We start from the raw sequence: 18415 nt of genomic DNA on the forward strand, positions 1-18415 counted from the left end.
TCACGGTATTCACCGGAAGAGCTCGGGTCCACCGGGGTCTCAAATGGCACGCTGCGCTTTGGTGCAGAGCATCTCACTGTGCAACTCAACTTGTTTACAAGAAAACAAAAAAGAACCCCACCAGTGACCCCCGTGTCTGTCATGGCTCAGAGGAAGCAGTCCATGAACTGGAATCTAAGAGTGAAGTTTTGGAAGCTTGGACCCGGATAGAAAGTCCTGAGTTCCAAGCGGGAGACAGCACCTCTCCCCCGTGGGCAGAAGCAGGAAGCTGGGAGCTGTTTGAATAAACCAGAACAGCTCTGCCAAGAAGGAAGTAAACACCAACCCAGCAGGTGGTGGAGTGTTGTGGGGGCACGTCTCCAGGTGTGCCAGCTGTGCGTGAGGTGCAGGGCTAGACAGGACAGACACCCCCCTGGGATGGGGCACTTTTATAGAACACCACCTTATTTCTCAGTACCAAAGCCCCTCTGATAGCCCTTCTCTCAGGCATATTGAATTCCACTTAACACAGCAATAGAAGCCCATGGGGGCAGCTTGCAGGGTCCTCCTCAGGCCCTTCAATTGGCTAGTGCTGCATGGCCAGTGGCCCCACCGAGGGCCGCCATGCAGGCTGTGCCAGGCTGAATGTGCAAGGAGCCCCTGTGTCCTGCACCCTGCTTTGCAGCTCCCACTTAGACCAGGGCTGCACAGTGACCCACTGGGAACAGAGGAGCCCAGAGCAGACCAGAGCCCTGAGCTCCCCAGGAGAGCTTTCTGCTTTGGGACCTGGTGACCCAAGCAGTGCAGGTGGGGAACCCCCAAATTTCTGCCTCTTCAGAAAATGTCTGGCTGAGTCTAAAGATGAGGTCGTTCAAGACCTCCTTTAATTCAGGCAAGAGCAAAGCCCAGCTCAGCCTGTCACCCCACTGCCCCGCAGCCCTGCTGGTGTCTGGACGTTAGTGGACTAGACAGCTGGAGGGACCTGCTCTGGTCTTGCAGCTGCTTGGGTTAGCCGACCTTGGAACCCACTCCAACCTGCATCTGCAGCTTTCTAAAACTTTAAATTACTTGCTTTGGCTGCTTTGCCATGGAGCTACCTCGCCCCTCCTTTTTTTTAAAGGTGAAGATAACATTAAAAAAGTTTATCATAGTAAAAGTTGATTTCAGGTCAAGTTTATCATACAAACACTGTTGATGGGCCAGACCTAAAGCAGAGCACACACTCCGACCTGCTGGGTTCCCATGAGTTTCTGAGATGAAACTGCTGAGGCTGGCCTCGAGCTTCCCGCTTCTACCTCCCCACTGGGGGGACGACTGGCGCGTGGTGGCGCCCAGCCATCTACAAGTTCTGAGTTACAAAAGACCTTTGACAGACACAGGCAGGATGGGCCCAGGATGGAGGCCAGCCCTCCTGCTCCTTCTGTCCCTGGGTGGTGCTTACTGGGCGGGAGCCCATGTGTGGGCTGGAGGGTGTGCTCTGCAGGGCCACCTTTGGGCCAGCCTCTCCCAGGAAGCCAACCTTCCTTGGCTGGCCTGTTCCCTACTCTCCCCTAGTCCCAGGAAAGTACAGCTGTCCTTGCCAGAGGGGGGACTGCCTGTGAGGTGGAGGTTGCAGGACTGCACCTGCAAAGGCCCTGGAGCCTCCACACTGGCAGCCCCCGAGTGGCCAGGAGAAGGTCTACGGCGGCAGGCCAAGGAATGTTCCAGATGCGGTCACCATTGCAATGAGTGAAAAGGCAGCTGGACTCGTGGCCCTCCAGGGCCAGACAGCCCCAGGTCTAGAAGTCCACCCAGGGAGCCAGGGGCCTGACTGGGCCTCCAGGACGTCTGTTCGCAGTGGAGCCCTGGCAGGAGGTTCGGGGCAGGGGGCTCCACACCTGGTGGAGGTGAGGATGCTCTCAGGTGAACGGGGTGCCCAGACCTGGAGGGGTCTGCTCTGCACCTGAGGAGTTCTGCAGGCTGCAGAGTACTCAAGGGTTGGGGAGTCCAGGGTTTGGAGAAGAGTAGCAGGGTCGAGGGCCACGGCACAGGCGGGGGTTGGTGAGCGCATGGTGAGAATGACCCACTAGCTTGAGAAATCCCGACCCTGGGTTCTGGGTAAGCCCCTTGTGTCCTCCAGACCTGGGAACAGAGCTGTCACACTAGCTTTACATGCTAGCCATGGAGGTGGCCCCGGAGGGGATCAGCATCAGAAGAGGTGCAGACACCCCACAATACACAGGCGCGTGCCGGGCAGCAAGGGGCAGGGCTGACTCCAGTCTGCTTCTGCCTCACCCTGTGCAGATGCCACCCGAGAGTGCCTCCCCCAGCTTCCCTCAGCAGGACACCTAAGGACAACTCATGGGACTCTGTGTATTTGTAAGGAGATGGAAGCAGATTTTTTTGGTATTTATTGTGAGCAAATTCATGTCTTCTGTTTGGATAATCTACAGAAAAATCCAATATAATTAAGATCATCAAGTTGTACTTTTGCTACAGAAATAAAAGTTAAAAACAGTAGCATACAAAATAAACTTTACAGAAATGTCTGATTTGGTTTAAATCACAATTTAATTTTTCAAAGCAAGTTAACGAATTATCAGCTGAATGTTACTGTTTGGAGGATGATATATGTTAAATGTACCTGCCACATTTGATAATTTAAAAAATAAATTCCAGTGTTTATGATGATGACAGCTATAGATACCGTTCACATTAAATACATTTTTGAAGATTCTCTCTTATTACATTACATAGTGAATGGGCATTTTAAATGGTAATGCAGACATGTTATTTTAAGTCAGAGACAATATAGGCATATTAAAATTCTGAGTATCCTGATAAAGTAAAAAATAAAGCTATATAAATTGATCTTAAGATTTTTCTGCAAAAGTAGAATCACTTTCATAATACTTCCAACATACCTTCATTAAAGCTTTGTTTACACAGCATTAGAATGAGTTTCATTCCCACTCACCTGCCTCTGGTTAAAAAAAAAAAAAGATTGCATTCGCCAACTGATATTTTTCCTGTTTTTAAAGTAACAAATGGGCAATCTCCAAAAGAAATGTAGAACGCGAGGACCTGTAGTTATACTGTGTTGTCAATAAATAACATCGAGGTGGAACAAGAGTGGTTGTTAGTTCAGCGCCGGCCGGTGCAGAGCACACGGACCTGGCGGTTCCAGGACCCAGGGGCGCGCTTCCTCTGGATCCGACGCTGGCTGGTGCTTGGCAACTGGAGCAGCTCCCTCACCCCCACCCCGGAGTTCTCCAGGCAAAGCTGCAAAATGCTCAGAGGCCCACTGAGAGCACCTGCCGTGGGTGCCCAGGGTCCACTCTTTCCAGTTCAGCATCCAGGCCTCCTGGCCGGCGTAGGTGTCCTGGGCATGGCCTTTGGTCTGCTTGTGCTCGGAATGGGTGGGCGGGACTTTGTGGAAGAAGGCGCTGGTGTGCTCAGAAGCACAGGGGCGTGTGTGCAGTTCCCGTGGACCTGGGCCCTGTTGCTCCACCGTGACTTGGGGCTGGACCTCCCTGGGAGGCGACAGCATCCTAGTCCAGGCGGGGAGTCGTCCGCAGGCCCGTGTACCTGCAGGGCAGCCTCATTTTTGCAGAGTGAGCCGTGCGCACGCGAGAGCTCGTCTTCCCGGCCAGGCCACAGCCCCTCATGGGAGCCTCAGAAGGGGGCAGGGTGCCCAGGATGAGAGAGCAGTGTGGGTGTGCACACACACGTGTGAGCTCACACATAGGCATGGGACGGGAGAGAATGTGTGTCGCCAGACGGCTGGCAGGAGCTGACGTGCTGTGTGCAGACGGGGTGTGCATGACCGGTCATCCTCACAGGTGATGATTCCTTCCTTCACATGGCAGGAGATTTTCAAAGCTACGAAAAATGCTCACTGCTGGCGTTCCTGCTTTAAAGTTACTGTGGCGGGAAACGGAGCCGAAGCGCAGGGCCCCTTCGTGGGTCTCCTCCTCCGTTTCAGCCTGTGCCTGTTTCCATCACTAGACACATCCCTTTAGTAACCTCCCGGGAGTAAGACGACGTTGCGAGGGCCTCACACCCAGACCCGAGGCTCCACTCAGGCAGAACAGGGTCGAGCCGACCAAACCCTCAAGCAGGAATCTCCTATTTTTAAGGCTGAGGGATGGAAATTAACAACAAAACAAAACGGAAAGCAGATGACACTGCAGAGAACCGTGAGGGCAAAGAAGAGCAAATCATCGTGACCTTCACATGCCCCTGAACTCACTGCTGCCCAGAAACACCAGGAAACAGAGACATGGAGAACCAAATCTGATCCAGAGATTCACATTCATCAGAAATTGGAACATACAGTGGAATTCTCACCAGAACAGAAACGTAAAGTGGCCACGATTCCACGAACTTAGGCATTAGAGCTCTAAAAACATACTTTAAAAGTCAGATATGTTAACAAAGGATAAAAGAGATATAAAGAGCTATGAAAATAGTTCAGCGCAAAGGCAACTTCAAGATCTCTAAAAAAATACGATACAAACAATTTGTTGATAATCGTTTGGGGAGCCTGTGCCCTGCAGGTGTCACGTCCAGACCCTCCTGGGCTCTTCAGAAGGGCTGCGACGGGCACACACCACTGTCTGCGGGTTAGTGTGGGCCCTAGCCACGCTTGGCTGCCACAGGGGTGACACGGAAGTGACTGGGGTGAGAGCAGGACAGCGGCAAGGGGCTGGGGGGCACGACGTCCTCTGTCCTCAGCCGGGGAGGCCACCCCTCTTTGGTACAGTGTCCTGCTCTGACCTATCCACGGTGGGGCCACTGCTGTGAGACTAAGGGTTGAGCAGGTGAGACCTCACACTGCCTGGGAACCGGCACTCCCCAGACCTCTGCTCTCGAGCAGCTGGGGAACAGCATGTCCCCGTTATGGGCCACTGCATGGAGGGCACTGGCCTTCCTCCCTCAGGCTGAGGCTCCAGCCTCCAAGTGTCTCCTCTAAGACAGGTCCACCCAGGCCATCAGGTAGAGTCTCCCAGAAACAGACCACAGCCCAGGTAGCAGGAGCTCCGTAACACAGAGCCCCCATCGCCTGTCCCCTCCAACACACACCTTGGCCAGGTTCCCAGGCAGGAGGGCTGCGAAGGACAGCAGGAGCCACCTGGGGAGGCGTGGAGGGGCTGCTAAGCAGCATGCCCGCTGGGACTGACTGGCTAGGACAGGCTTCGGAGGACCACACCTCGGTACAAACGGCAGGGGTGGGTGTCTGACCGCCAGCCAGACCTCTCCCTGCCCTGCCCCGGACCACCACCTTTCCCCAGCACCCCGGAACCCCCTTCCAGGAAGGCGAACTGGCAACTCCCACGTGGGTGTGTGGCAGCCAGGGGTGCACACCACGCAGGCTCACGCCATGACAATGTCCTCCTCCAAGGGCAGCTGGTGACAGGAAAGGGGACCTGGAATCCCTGCCAAGCTCCCTCCGCAGGAGACTCAGATGTAGTCAGGAACAACTGCTTCTTAAGGTAGTGGGCAACTGGCCGGGCCAGGCCGCAGGGCCGGGAGGTGGACACGCCCTCGGGGTCAGGCGGGGCGTCCAGCCTGCGGCACCAGGGGGGAAGCGCAGAGGGGCCTGGTGCAGAGGGTGGCATGTGTGAGCTGGACGGCTGTGGACGGGGGCTGGACATGGAGGTGCAGACTAGAGGACGGCTCTTCAGGTGACAGGACACAGAGATGGGGACGGGGCTGACACAGGCCTGGGCGAAGCCAGCCTGCAGCTGTAGTGCAGAGGAGGGGCCGAGGCGAGGTCTGCGTTCACAGTCCAGCTGGCGCTGGAGGCCATGGGCAGGGGACGAAAGACTGTGGTGTGCTTGCCCCAGAGAGTGGCCTGCGGCCAGGGCTTCGCCTCCTTGGGCACCAGGAGAGGCGCACGAGTGCACAGGCACCAGCGAGCACAGCTTGCAGCGCTGGGCCTGGGCACTGTCCACCGTGGCACGGGCTCTGAGCGGGCCCCAGCACCCACGCCTCAGGCTGGATCCACAGCAGTTGCCGGAGAGGCCCCGTAGGGGGCACAGCGCCCCGCCCCCGGGAGCACCCCGCCTGCCTTCCTAGGCAGAAGTCGCCCAGGGCAGCCAAGGGCCTGGGGCTCTGTGCACCTGAGCTCTGCAGAGAGGAGAGAGGGACGAGTCTGGAACCACCGACTCCTGTGGCTGCGAGCTCTGCCAAGACACAAAACGGGCAGTCAGTTCAGGAAGCCCGGGAGCAGCCCGTGCTGACCCGAGGCCCTGTCCCCACAGAACTCCAGCCCAGAGGTGAGGGTCCACCCACAGCAGCTGCCACAGAGGCAACGTGTCTGTCCACGTCTACAACTACAAACCTCTGTTAGCAGGCCTCTCACATCCCAGGGAGAACCACGTGGGGGGACACAGGACACACGGTGGTGCCTCCCAGGCCCTCATGATACGCGGTGGAAGCACAAAGGCCCCAGAGACCCTCAAACCTGGAAGTGCTCCCCCCCCAGAGGAGGACAGGACTCCCCTGTCCAGGCCAGTATCTAGCCCGGGGGACCTGGGACGATGGCTGGCCTCCCCCACTCCCTGGCCCTCAGCCTGCTGTTACCTGATGGAGGTGGCCGTGCTGCTGCGTGACCACCCACTGAGGCCCGCGGCACAGACTGCATCCACGCAGCTGGCGGGGAGGCCAACGGTACCAGTCAGTCCACACGAGGGACGATGCCCGCACAAAGCTACCTTTAGGTGGGGGCCGCTGGCAAACATGGGGCTCACTGCAAACCCCGAGTCTGAAGTGCTGGACAACGTGGAATCTTTACAGCCCAAGACCAGCAGATATAGCTGCTGGACAATGGTGGTCAGCTGGGAGCCACCTGGGCTGTGTCCAGTGCGACTGAGCAATGCTCCACTTCTGATGTGGAACAGGATCTGTCCCGACTCGCGCCCGAACTGAGCTGCTTCCACCACTGACCAGGAGCCAGCTCCTGTCTGCAAATGCTGGACATGGACAGTCGACTGCTTGCATGCTGGGTGAGACTGGCCGTGAGTGTGTGTGTGTGTGTGTGTGTGTACACGCGCACGCACGCATGCGCCCTACCTGGTCAGCTTACTCTCAGGCATGTGCGCTCACCTGGGTGGAAATGCACAGGTGTGCAAAGGGTGTGTTCCTTTGTATTGTGAACCTCTGTTATCAACAATGGCACAGCACAGCAAAACTTTGGAGGAAGAACAGACAGTCTGAGAGTCACAGCACACGGGCCACGCCCAGTGGGCAGCGGCCACACCGTTACCTAGCGTGGAGCTAATGACGCCGCGGCTGCGGTAAGAGGTCCTTCAGCAGTGGCCTGTCGCTGCTGGGCACGGCATCCACGGGTGCTCTGTGCTGCATGCTCCTCTGCAAGGCGAGGAAAGACATGACGCCGCGGCCTCCGGGGGGAGGGCTACACCCTCTGGGGGAGGGCTGCGGGTGGCCCTGCGCATCCTGGGCCCTCTGCCAGGGAAAGGCACCGAGTGCACCGTGCAACTCCTTCGGAGCCAGAGGTGGCCCCAGGGCTGCTGCTGGCAGAGTGTGGTGGCAGAGCAGGACGGGAGACTGCACAGGCCACCACAGTCGGTCTCAAGGTCCTGCTCCTACAAGACAGCTCATGGGTGCTTCCAGAACCCACGCTGCACCTGCCTGCTCCCACAGCGTCCCTGCTGCTTCCTCAGCAGAGAGAGGCACTGCCAAGAACTGCCAGGGGGCCGAGGGCATGCCTCCACCTGTCCCATCGCCTCGGCGTCTTGGCGCCTCCCACTCCAGGTCAAGAGCCCGCGTCTGGGACGATTTCGCACCCAGTCTCGCTAGCTCCTCGGAGATGAGGAAACGGACGTTCGAGAGTCAAGAACCACAAGGTCTGAAGGCAGGAGTCCAGGCAGAAGAGTGAACAAAGGAAGGACTGCCGCCCCTCACAGGTGAGGGGTGCAGAACGAACCCTGGGACGGTGCAGAGGCAGTGCCACACGGGCACGTGCGCAGTGCACGTCGCTACGCAGAGTGTGCCAGCTGGGTGCTCCACACAGGGACATGGGAGAGGAACCACCTGTCTGAAGGGCCAAGCAGAATGGGCCAGCAGAATGAATGTTGGTTCCTCCAAAGTTTTGCAGGATGGCGTGGTGTCATGGCAACAGAGTGCTCCTCTTTGTGGCCAGGAGTGGGTGCCTGGCCAGAGTCTGGCCCTTGCTTGTGCTCTGAAGCAACTCGCTCCTAACCAGCTGCGTGGACAGCTGGGACAGCTGAGTCTGAGTTGGCCTGATCTAGCTAGTTTTGTAGTCCCCTCCTGTGACTCCCTGTAGTGTCCCTAATAATGTCATCTGAAATGCTGTCAAGTATGTAGAATGTGAGCTGCAATCATGTCATTTGTTTTAACAAAGTGTGACATGACCCAATTAGAAAAACTTCGTTTGCCATTATTTACTTGACCTTAAAAAATCTAACAGCTGAAAGTGTGTAAAAGATGAACTGTCACTAAGAGGAAAGAGACCTTTTCCTTGCCGTGGGATCTCCCACCTGAGCCAGGGCAGGGGTGGGGGCCCCGGCTGTCCTGACTGTCTCTGGTTTGAGGCAAACACAGACGCTGCTCGGCTTGCTGACACCTGGGCTCTGGAGGCAAAGGCCTTGGCCAGTGCAGCTGACCGAGAAAGCCACGTAAACGGCCTGCTGAAAAGGCCAGTGCTCAGTAGAGCACCCGAGAGGCTTTCTCCGGAACAATCAGGCCTTTAAAAACATGAGGAATTTGATAAAGACGTCCAGCATCAGCACGGCTGTGCCCTGTGACCCTGGGGGCCCTGAGCACACCGCTCATCCTGCCTCCCTCAGTTTCCCCACAGCTGTGTGGGAGGAGGTCTTCTGTCCATCCCCCAGGGGCCAAGGAGGGCAGGGCCATGCTGAGACAGTCTGAGGAGCGTCTGGGTGGCTGGTGCTGAGTGGCTGTATCTGAGAACAAGTGTGGACCCTGCCACTGCTAAGGACCCCAGGCAGGCCAGCGGGTTGTGCTGGGGGGAGATACAGCTCACGGTCAGCAAGTCACCGTGCTTCCTAACGTGCTGGCTGGCCTTGACACCAAATTCACCCCGCCTCCTGTGGCCATGATCCCAAGCATGCAAAAGGCAGAGAAGGTCACCTGTTGGTCAGAAACTCAGACCGCTGGAGGTCTGGGAAAGCATAAAGACGGTGGGCTGCTCAACAGAAAGGCACTGGTTCCTAGCCTGCCCGTCCCGCGGTCCGGAGCCCACACACGGGAGAGGTTTGGACAGGGAGTGGTTATGGACGCAAAGCAGGCAGAGAAGGGAGGGTGAGGGAAGGAGAGACAAGAGAGCGGTGAGTTGGTTACAGCACACGAGTCCCGTACGCTCTCGGCCCAGCAGCCGACCTGAGCTGCGGGGCCGGCCGACGCCCGCGCCTCCTGCCTCACGCCTCCTGTGCGGGTTCAGGTTGCTTTCAGTTGGGTGCTCCTCATGGGCCAAGAGGCCACTGTAGCCCTGCCACTGCTGGCTGAGGAGGTGGGAAGGTCCTCCAGCAGGCGGCGCCTGCCAACTCTGCCCGACTAGGTGTGTCCAGCCAAGCACCTCAATGTCCGCCAGCACCTGCGGGCCAGGCGGCATAGCTGGGGACCCAGAGGACACTGACTGGAGCCTGCTCTCTCGTGGTCAGCCTGCATCTGCTGTTTCCCCTATGCATGGACATGTGTGTCCACCACACGCTCTGTGCGGGGTGTCGTCACGAGCACACGTGCCCCTGCATGGGACCATCAGGGACATGTGTGTCTCAGAGCACCACTGCTCGAGACCCGAGCTCGGCTCCCATCCAAGGGCAGTGCCTCTGGGAGGACACATGGCCTCAGTGTGGACAGCCATTGTGCTTCTCCTCCCATGAGCAGGAGGGTCCAGGCCCTGTGTTCTGGTGTTGGAGGTGGCTTTGTCTCGGAGATACTGAGGTGATACCACAGCCTGTGCGTGTGAGCTGGACCCCAAACCCCTCCAGGTCCTGGAGTGGCCCTCCCTACATCCTCACTGATAGGCCACAGACCTACACGGCTCGCAGGACGCCCACCACTGCTGGGCAGAGGCCCCTGTCATGGCTGTTGGCACTGACGTCACCCAGGGCAGCAGGAGGCACAGAGGAGGGAGGCCTGGGCTGGTGGCATTGGTCTCAACGTGTTAAGATAGCAGAGTCCTGGGAAGGTTCACAATCAGGGCCCCTTCAACTGCTGGGCTCCGAGGTGGGCAGGGCTGGCCTATTTCCCATCCCAAGTAGGGCCGCTGGCACCCCTGGGGGTGGGCATCTGGGCCGTGGAGGGCTGTGGGGGACCGCGGGCCAGGCCGCTGTGCGTTCCTCTGCCGTGCACCTCTGTGTGCCATGAGCTCTGCTCCCCGCCAAGGAGCTGTCTTGCCCTACCACGGCACAAGAATCATTGGGGGCCCGGGGGAGCCTGTCCCAGGGCCCACCTCACAGAGGTGAGAAAGTTGCAGGGAGGTAACTTGAAAATCTGTATTTTTAATGACTCCCAAGGGACTGTGACCCAGCTGGCCCCTAACTGAGGGTTACCTTCTGCCCTCACTGATGGCTGGGGTCCTGGAGAGGCTGCACAGGTATGGGGCTTGGTGCCTCCCACCCTCCCGCAGTCCCAGGGAAGAGGCCAGTGCTGAGGTTACTCTGGAGGGGGACAGAGGCTGAGTCCTGAGCTCAGCTTCCTTTCTGAACCCACAATTCTGCGTGTCGGCCAGTTTGGGAGTGTGGAGAAAAGGTAGCCCATCACCCAGCAATCCTTCATACAACGTCAACATGTTGAGCCAAATCCACCTTAAAAATGTAATCTAACCTCTAAAGTAATGATTAAATTCAAATTTCTGTGGATTTACAGAAGATAGTTTATCTTTTCTATTAATCTTTGTTCTCTTTCTTCTCTCAGCTGATTGTTTAGGTCAAATCATCAAATTATACATTGATCATCTTGAATTTTTCCTAATTTAAAGTTTGAAATCATGCATCATTATGAAGCTGATTGGCAAGATCTGGGCTGACCTCTGAACAATCCTGCTACTAACACGTCCCAATCGTAAAGCCAGGGTCGCGTACCGGCCTGGGTGGACTCCGTACCTGGGTCCTTTCCGTCGCTGTCGGCCACAGCTGCCTGCACAGGACTTTCTTGAGGACATCTGGGAGGAGGCTGACGGTGATGAGCAGGATGATGCCCAGCCAGGCGGGCCCACTGGACAGCATGTGCATGAACACGTAGTACATCCTCTGATAACTGAGGAACGGCCTGCAGACAGGGGACACAGCCAGGGCCGTCAGCCCTCTGGGAGGGACACATGGGTCCCAGCGGTTTCCCACGCCTGATGAGGAGCTCGTTTGCTCTGGAGAGTCCGGCTCCTGCTGTGGACAGCACTGGGCAGGGCACCAGCTGCCTGCTCTGGAGCGCTCACGCGAGAGCAAATAGGGCAGGACCTTCCACAGCACAGGGTCCTGGTGGGAGGGAGGGCCATCCCAGAGGGAGCCAGAAGTCCCTGAAGTTCAGCTTCAGGACAGCAGAAGAAACAAGAGCAGAGTGGCGACCCCTGGGCCTGGACACAGCCTGCCCCTCACCACAGAGGTGGGGCAGCCCTGACCAGCAAGAGCTCCTGCCACAAGACCCAGCACGGGACGAGGCTGGATGTCGGGGTGACCCTGGGCGTCTGCAGGTGGAGTACAGGGACTGCGCACCCATTGGCCAGCCCGTCGTGACCAGGGCCCTGCTTTCAGGTGGTCTGTGTGTCCTGCTCCGTGGTGCAGGTGCCGCGAGTGGGAAAGGGAGAGGCAGAGCCCACCTCCAGCTACAGCCGATGGGCACCTCAGGTGGCAGGGCTGCAGGTGACAGGGGACAGAGTGGAGTCCTAGGGCACAGAAGCTGCTGGAAAGGCCGGGGTGGGCAGGGCCTGTGCCAAAAGGCAGGAAGTGAGTGATGCGGGAGCAGAACCCAGTTTCAGGCGCACTCCAGCGGAGGCACCCTCTTCCTCCACCCGAGGGCCGCTGAACTCTGGCCCGGCTCTGGAGGGCTGCTGGAGACCCTCCCCAGCTCACTGCTCGCTCTGCCACTGGATCAGGAGCCTGTGCTGCCAGGAAGGAGGGGCTGGGACAGAGACTACAGCTCCTGGGCAGCAGATGTGGACCAAGGGGGCTCTTGGGCCTCCCAGTGAGGCCAGCTGCCCAGGGGAGGGGGCTACGCAGCGTGGCCATCTTTCCCTGCTGCTACGGCTGACCCCTCTACCCGCTCACTCCCCTGCGGCCGCCTCAGCTGCAGTGACACTCCCTCCCCAACTCCCTGACTTCCCTGGGGCGACAGGAGCTGCCTGTCACTTGTGTGCACAGCGTGTGACGTGGTGGGACTTGCACACAGCCTCTTGTGTTGAGCAGTCCCTGAGCGAGGCCATGTGGCGGTGTGCACTCTTCTGGGCTCAGGGTAGGTCACAACAGCATGGGGAAATCACCTCTGCCCTCCAGGGCACAATAGGGCCCTGCCTGCTGCAGCGCTGGCCTGTCCCCACAGAGCCTGTCACAGCCCCATGACTCACTCGCCAGGTCTGCCTATCCTGCCACCAGAGTGTGCAGTGTGCTGTCCTTCTGCATGCCAGGACCCTGGGTTCAACGTGTCCCCAGGGCTCATGTGGAGTCTCAACGCCACTCCCGTCAAGGGCTGTGGCAGAAGGGCCTGGGGAAGTGGTCAGGCCATGAGCAAGGCACTTCATGGTGGCATCAGTTGCTTTATGAGAGGATAGTCCAGTGGGCATGCTCGCCCTGTCTTGCCCTGTGAGGATTCCAGTGTCACAAGACCCTTGCCAGAGTCCAGCATAAGCTCAGGGACTTCCAGTCTCCAGGGCCATGTCCAGACAACCTCCATTGTTTGTAAATCACTCAGCCTCAGGTATCCTGTTACAGCAGCAGAATGTGTACTGGACACCTGGATGCAGACAGGCCCACAGCAGTGCAGGAGGTGAAGGGGACTCACTCCCCGAGCCTGGGGAGACGCGGGATGGCCCATAGTGCGTCAGTATGTTCATCAGTTCTTACCAGATGATTCCTCCCCAGAGCAGGGAAAAGACGATGTAGAACAGCAGCGACCCCCAGATGACAAAGTGGTTGATCCAAGTCCAGTAGTGTGTGTCCAGAGCCAGCTGCGAGGGAAGAGGGAGGTCAGCAGTGTGAGGGAGGCAGAAGGCCGCGCAGGACGAAGCTGCACAGAACCCAGCGGGGGCTGAAACCTCCTGAAGCTCCCTAGGAAGACCTGAACCACTCCTCACTTCAACTGAGAAGGAAAGGCCACCCGCCAGCCTGCCACCAGCTCCCGGCTCCTTGTCCCAGCCCTGCCACCAGCTCCCGGCTCCTTGTCCCAGCCCTGCCACCAGCTCCCGGCTCACCCACCGCAGCCCTGCCACCAGCTCCCGGCTCACCCACCCCAGCCCTGCCACCAGCTCCCGGCTCACCCACCGCAGCCCTGCCACCAGCTCCCGGCTCACCCACCGCAGCCCTGCCACCAGCTCCCGGCTCACCCACCCCAGCCCTGCCACCAGCTCCCGGCTCACCCACCGCAGCCCTGCCACCAGCTCCCGGCTCACCCACCACAGCCCTGCCACCAGCTCCCGGCTCACCCACCGCAGCCCTGCCACCAGCTCCCGGCTCACCTACCCCAGTCCTGCCACCAGCTCCCGGCTCCTTGTCCCAGCCCTGCCACCAGCTCCCGGCTCCTTGTCCCAGCCCTGCCACCAGCACCCGGCTCACCCACCCCAGCCCTGCCACCAGCTCCCGGCTCACCCACCGCAGCCCTGCCACCAGCTCCCGGCTCACCCACCACAGCCCTGCCACCAGCTCCCGGCTCACCCACCGCAGCCCTGCCACCAGCTCCCGGCTCACCCACCGCAGCCCTGCCACCAGCTCCCGGCTCATTGTCCCAGCCCTGCCACCAGCTCCCGGCTCACCTACCCCAGTCCTGCCACCAGCTCCCGGCTCATTGTCCCAGCCCTGCCACCAGCTCATCCACCCCAGCCCTGCCACCAGCTCCCGGCTCGCCCGCAGGGACAGCGCCAGGCTGGTGTACGGCACAGAGATGCCTCTGCGACCCTTCCTACTGTCTGCAGGCTGGGTGGCAGGGGACTTCATAGGATGCTACTTGGCCTCAGAGAGCTGGCTCGGGCTGACCTGCGGGCTCTGGCGGGATGGTCCCTCTGAAAGCATTCTGATCTGAATCCGCCACTGGAGTAGAGACTTCCTCGCTTACTTCTGTTACTGCAGTTCAGGGACCAGGTCGCCCAGGATCGTGGGGACATGGTGCCTCATGAGTCTAGGCAGGGAAGGGGAGCTGGGGGTGGCCCTGGGCAGGTGGATCAGCCTCAGTGTGGGTTCATGGCTCAGAGCCGTGGGGTGTGAGACTGCTCTGAGCAGCTGGCCACGAGGAGGGCTCAGAGAAGACCCACCTTCAGCGTGACGGTGAACACCATGACCGTGAACACCAGTGTCCCAAAGGTCCAGTTCCCGAACATCTGTGGAGAAGAGTCGAGTGACTGCCTGCGCACGCAGCCCCTCGCTCCCAAGGCCACGGCAAACATGACGCCTAGCCACACAGACCGGAGGCTGCGCGGGGCGGGGCTACGGCCTGCCTTGACCTGGCCCTGCCCAGCGCTGCCCAGTGAAGGTCAAGCCCCCACAGCTGGGTCAAAAAGGCACCTCCTGGCCTCTGCTTTATGCAGAGACAAGTGACCCAAGTGCCCAGATGCGCTTCTGCCCCGTCTGAGAACAAGCCCAGGACGTGAGAGGCTGCTGGACAGACACTGCTGCTGGGGACAACACTGAGAAACAGCCAGGAGTGCCGGACACACGGGCGACAGGGAGCACACTGTCCAGCACCTCAGGAAAGGGGACAAGCAGACACACGGGACAGAGTGGGACAAGGGCCGCCCTTCCAGTGGCCAGATGCCACAGACGCCAGCCACCGAGCGCAGGAGGAGGGAGCACCAAGTGGGTTCACAGCTGCCCTCCTCTAGCAGTGGCCTTGGAGGACGGCGGGAAGTACAGACACGTCCAGCCACAGACAACACACCTCCAGCAGAGACAAGGCACGCAGAGTAAGAGATGCCCCTCCCAGGGAGAGGTCAGTCGCAGGGAAGCCTCGCCTCCAACAGTGGCCACCGTGAAGGTCCTGTCCTCCGCGAGTGGCCCACACCCAGCCTGTGGGGTGCTAGAGCTGTGCTTCTCAGAGAATGCCCCTGGCCCCACTCTAAGGCAAAATCAGAGCTCTGTGTTACAAAGGACCAGAAGGCTGGATGCAGTGGCCTTCTAGGGCAGTTTTCGACCTAAGATGCCCAGCCAGGGCCACACCCGGCAGTGACTTCTGTGAGGTGCAGGCCACGAGTTCTGGTCCACGCAGTGAGCAGGGAAGGCACTGGGGACTCCGGGGCACACGGGCTGGGACTTTGGGAGAGTCAGCGCTCAGTGCCGGGGCCCTAGTGGCACAGCTGCTCACCACACCCTGGGCTCGTGTCCTGGTCAAGTCAGCCTCTCTCCTCGGATGGGACAACACAGGCAAGCAAAAGCTCAGATCTGCACCCACAGAGCTCCTTGGCCAGGGCACCACGCCCGCAGGGCATGCCTAGCTGTGCCTGGGATGTCTCTGGCACCTGCATCTACTGGGCAGAAGCCAGAGGCACTGCTGCATGCCCGGGACGGTGACTTGGGAGGAACTGTGTGGCCCCGAGTGGGGACGGTGCACAGGGAGACCCTGCGTGGTCCAGAGGCTTCCTGCCTGGGTTCACGGCCTCTTTTGGGGCTGGCCTGCACCTGGGGCCTCGCGCAGGGGAGGTGTGTGTCCTCTCAGAGACGCCCAGCCCACCTCATCGTTAGGCAGGGAGGTCTCAGCCCGAGACCAGCTGCTGATTGGCACCACCTCCCAGGGCACCAGGCCGAGGGTCGGAGCAGTGGTACTGAGCGACTGCTGGGGCCCTGGGGAGCTGTAGGGAGAGAGGGGCTCCCTGTCCTCGCAGGTGTCTACAAAACCAGACGACAGCACATCATGCCACGTCCCCCAGAGCCTCGGCAGCAGCACACCAGGAGGACATGCTGGGCCGGGGACGGAGGCGGCCCTCCACCTCACTGCCATGCCTCTTCAAGGGGCTGGCTGATGGCAGTCCCAGGGAGACGCGTTAGGCCTCTGGCTGGGGTCCACTAAAACATGTGAGCCACCATCCACTTTCACAGGCGGACGGCAAGGCTCAGCTATCTTGAGACCTGAGCTGTGAATTTCAGCCAGGAACCCGGGAAGTGCTGAGCACCAACCCTCTGTGCCCACAGCCCTTGGCCAGGTCACTGGGTGGCGGGCACGGAGCTCCTCTGCTGTGGGCTCCTGATCTCATCTGGTAGCTACCAACGGTCCTGGTTAGGTTGAGAGTCTGGGGATCTTGGGTGGGAGGTGGATGGGCCCCCAGGACACTCCTCGTCAGAGGGACGATCCGACCCCCAGCGACACTCCTCTTCTGACTTCTCAGGACCCATCCTAACGTGAGGACACACCCCTCAGCCATGGCCAGCACCTCTGCGGCACACCCCTGCATTCCTGCACCAGCAACCCAGGGGACGGAGCCTCTGGCAGTCACGGTCTCCCTGCCCCTCCCTAGCCAGGTTCCCATGTTCACGGGGCGTCCACTCAGTCCTCCTTGCCTCTCCGACACCTCTGAGGATGAGCATTCTCATAGGACGCTCTGCTTCACACCTTCCAGCACGCCAATGTGCCTGCGTGGGGGACGCTCCCCCAAAGTACGCCTCTGCTTGGAGCGGTGTGGCCGCACCTCCCCCGCCCCGAATGCTGGCATCTCAACCACCCTCCTGGTCTTCCTGAATTCTACCATGGCCTGCTCTGAACTCCAGTGTTCACGCAGGAACCTGCCACGCAGCAGACACGATGGCAGTGCCTTGGGATTTGCGCTGTGAAGTCCAGGTGAGGGCTTGACCATCAAGACAGACTTCTAGACTACTTGTAAGATGTACCTGGGCCATGGAGAATGCCATCAGAGAGCGTCTCATCACCAAGCTGCAACCCCAGAACCGAGAGGGTCGCTGCTGGGAGACGCGGAGTTCCTGATCTCTGCTGACCCTGCCTGACACTGCTCCTGTCTGGTGGTGAGTGGGCTCTGGACTGCCCAGGACACGCGCACACGCTGGATGCAGCCGACAGGGCTCCCTGAAGGCCACTGGGGCAGGCACATCACGCATGGGGTGGCCTGGGTCATCCTGACCCTGAACTCCTGGGCAGCCCTGAGTCACCTCTGTGGTTGTTGGTGACCGTGGTCTTGGATGGCCGTGCAGTCTCAGCTGTGGGGGCCTTAGGGGCCTGGAGCAAGCCTGCTGGGGAGTCCAGCACAGAACGTCCCAGAACCGGGTGGGCACCCATCGCCGCCAGGCACCTCCCAGTTCTTAGGTGAGGAGACTGCATCCTGCACCTGCTGTGACAGCCGGTGAATGCAGCTGGGGCCACCCATGTCCCCTGAGGCTGTGTGGCTGCACACGACGCCCTGGGCTGCCTCCACCTTGGACTCTTTCCGACCCCATTTCAAGTTCCAGTGATGTGACAAGGGGCAGGGAGTACAAGGTTGGGACATGTTGCTGAAACACCTCTCTCAGGAGACAAGGGATGCAGGACGTGGGGTCCCCCAGAGGTAACAGTGGCGCCCCGGCCAGTGGCAGCACAGCCTGGCTGGAGGGGACGAGGGGCCCTGAGGAGTGCCGGCCGGAAGGCCTGAGCAGCAGCTGGCCTGCCTTTCCAGGGAGAGCAGCTGTGTCCTCCCCTGACCAGAGGGACGCATGCAGGGCCTGCCCGCACCACCCCTGGTCCTCCACTGGTCTCCTCGACCTCTGTTCTAGGAACGTCCAAGAGAACAGGGTGCTGTCAGTACGAGGCAGAGGCCAGCCGGGAAGTGGAGCCAGTGATGACTGCCGTGCCACCCACATGCCACTACCTCCCGAGATCGAGGTCCAGGACACAACAGGAGGCCCGAGCCAGGGAAAAGGCCAGGGAGAGGGAAGAAGTAAAGAGCTCTGGAGCCACAGCGATGGTGGAGGCCGTGCCGGAACCACACAGCCTGGCAAACCAGGGCAAGGAGCAGCCGCAGGGACTGAGCCCCGGAGCAGTAGCGCGGCCTCAGCAGGCTGCAGGACTGGCCTCACGGAAGACCACCTAGGCTACGGGAAAGGGCCGCACCTCTCGGCCATGAGAAAACCAAAGAGGGAGCACATCCTCAGGACTCACGGCAGGGCCTCTGTGTCCCCACCCACAGGCTGCGGGGCAGACATGGGCGGCCACCAGGGGAAGACGGTGCCGGGGACGGGAATGAAAAGCCTTCTGTTGGTAAGCTGCCCTCCAACGCACCTCGGAATGCCAGCCCCATGTTGGGACCCTGGGGGACCACGCTGGGCCCAGG

General features: G+C 59.8%; 1 protein-coding gene across 6 annotated transcripts in view; it reads right to left on the reverse strand.

Annotated features, from left to right (window-relative positions):
- Window positions 1–2334: 2334 nt before the first annotated feature.
- Atp11a (ATPase phospholipid transporting 11A) overlaps window positions 2335–18415 on the reverse strand; it is a 112916-nt gene continuing 96835 nt past the window's right edge. For 3 of the 6 annotated variants that reach the window (XM_046454957.1, XM_058582714.1, XM_046454953.2), the window contains exons 26-29: window positions 14423–14488; window positions 13023–13126; window positions 11073–11238; window positions 2335–6146 (exon numbers count right to left, since the gene is read on the reverse strand). In XM_046454957.1, the coding sequence (XP_046310913.1) occupies window positions 6036–6146; window positions 11073–11238; window positions 13023–13126; window positions 14423–14488 (447 nt within the window). In that variant the 3' untranslated portion in view covers window positions 2335–6035. Of the gene's footprint in view, window positions 6147–6546; window positions 7333–9096; window positions 9182–11072; window positions 11239–13022; window positions 13127–14422; window positions 14489–18415 lie in introns of all 6 variants that reach the window. The other 3 variants (XR_009227821.1, XM_058582715.1, XM_058582716.1) reach the window with 3 other exon arrangements.

The sequence above is a fragment of the Marmota monax genome, unplaced genomic scaffold (genome assembly GCF_021218885.2).
Source record: "Marmota monax isolate L192 unplaced genomic scaffold, Marmota_monax_Labrador192_F-V1.1 WCK01_AAM20220418_F8-fsc00026, whole genome shotgun sequence".
Taxonomy (NCBI): Eukaryota; Metazoa; Chordata; class Mammalia; order Rodentia; family Sciuridae; genus Marmota; species Marmota monax.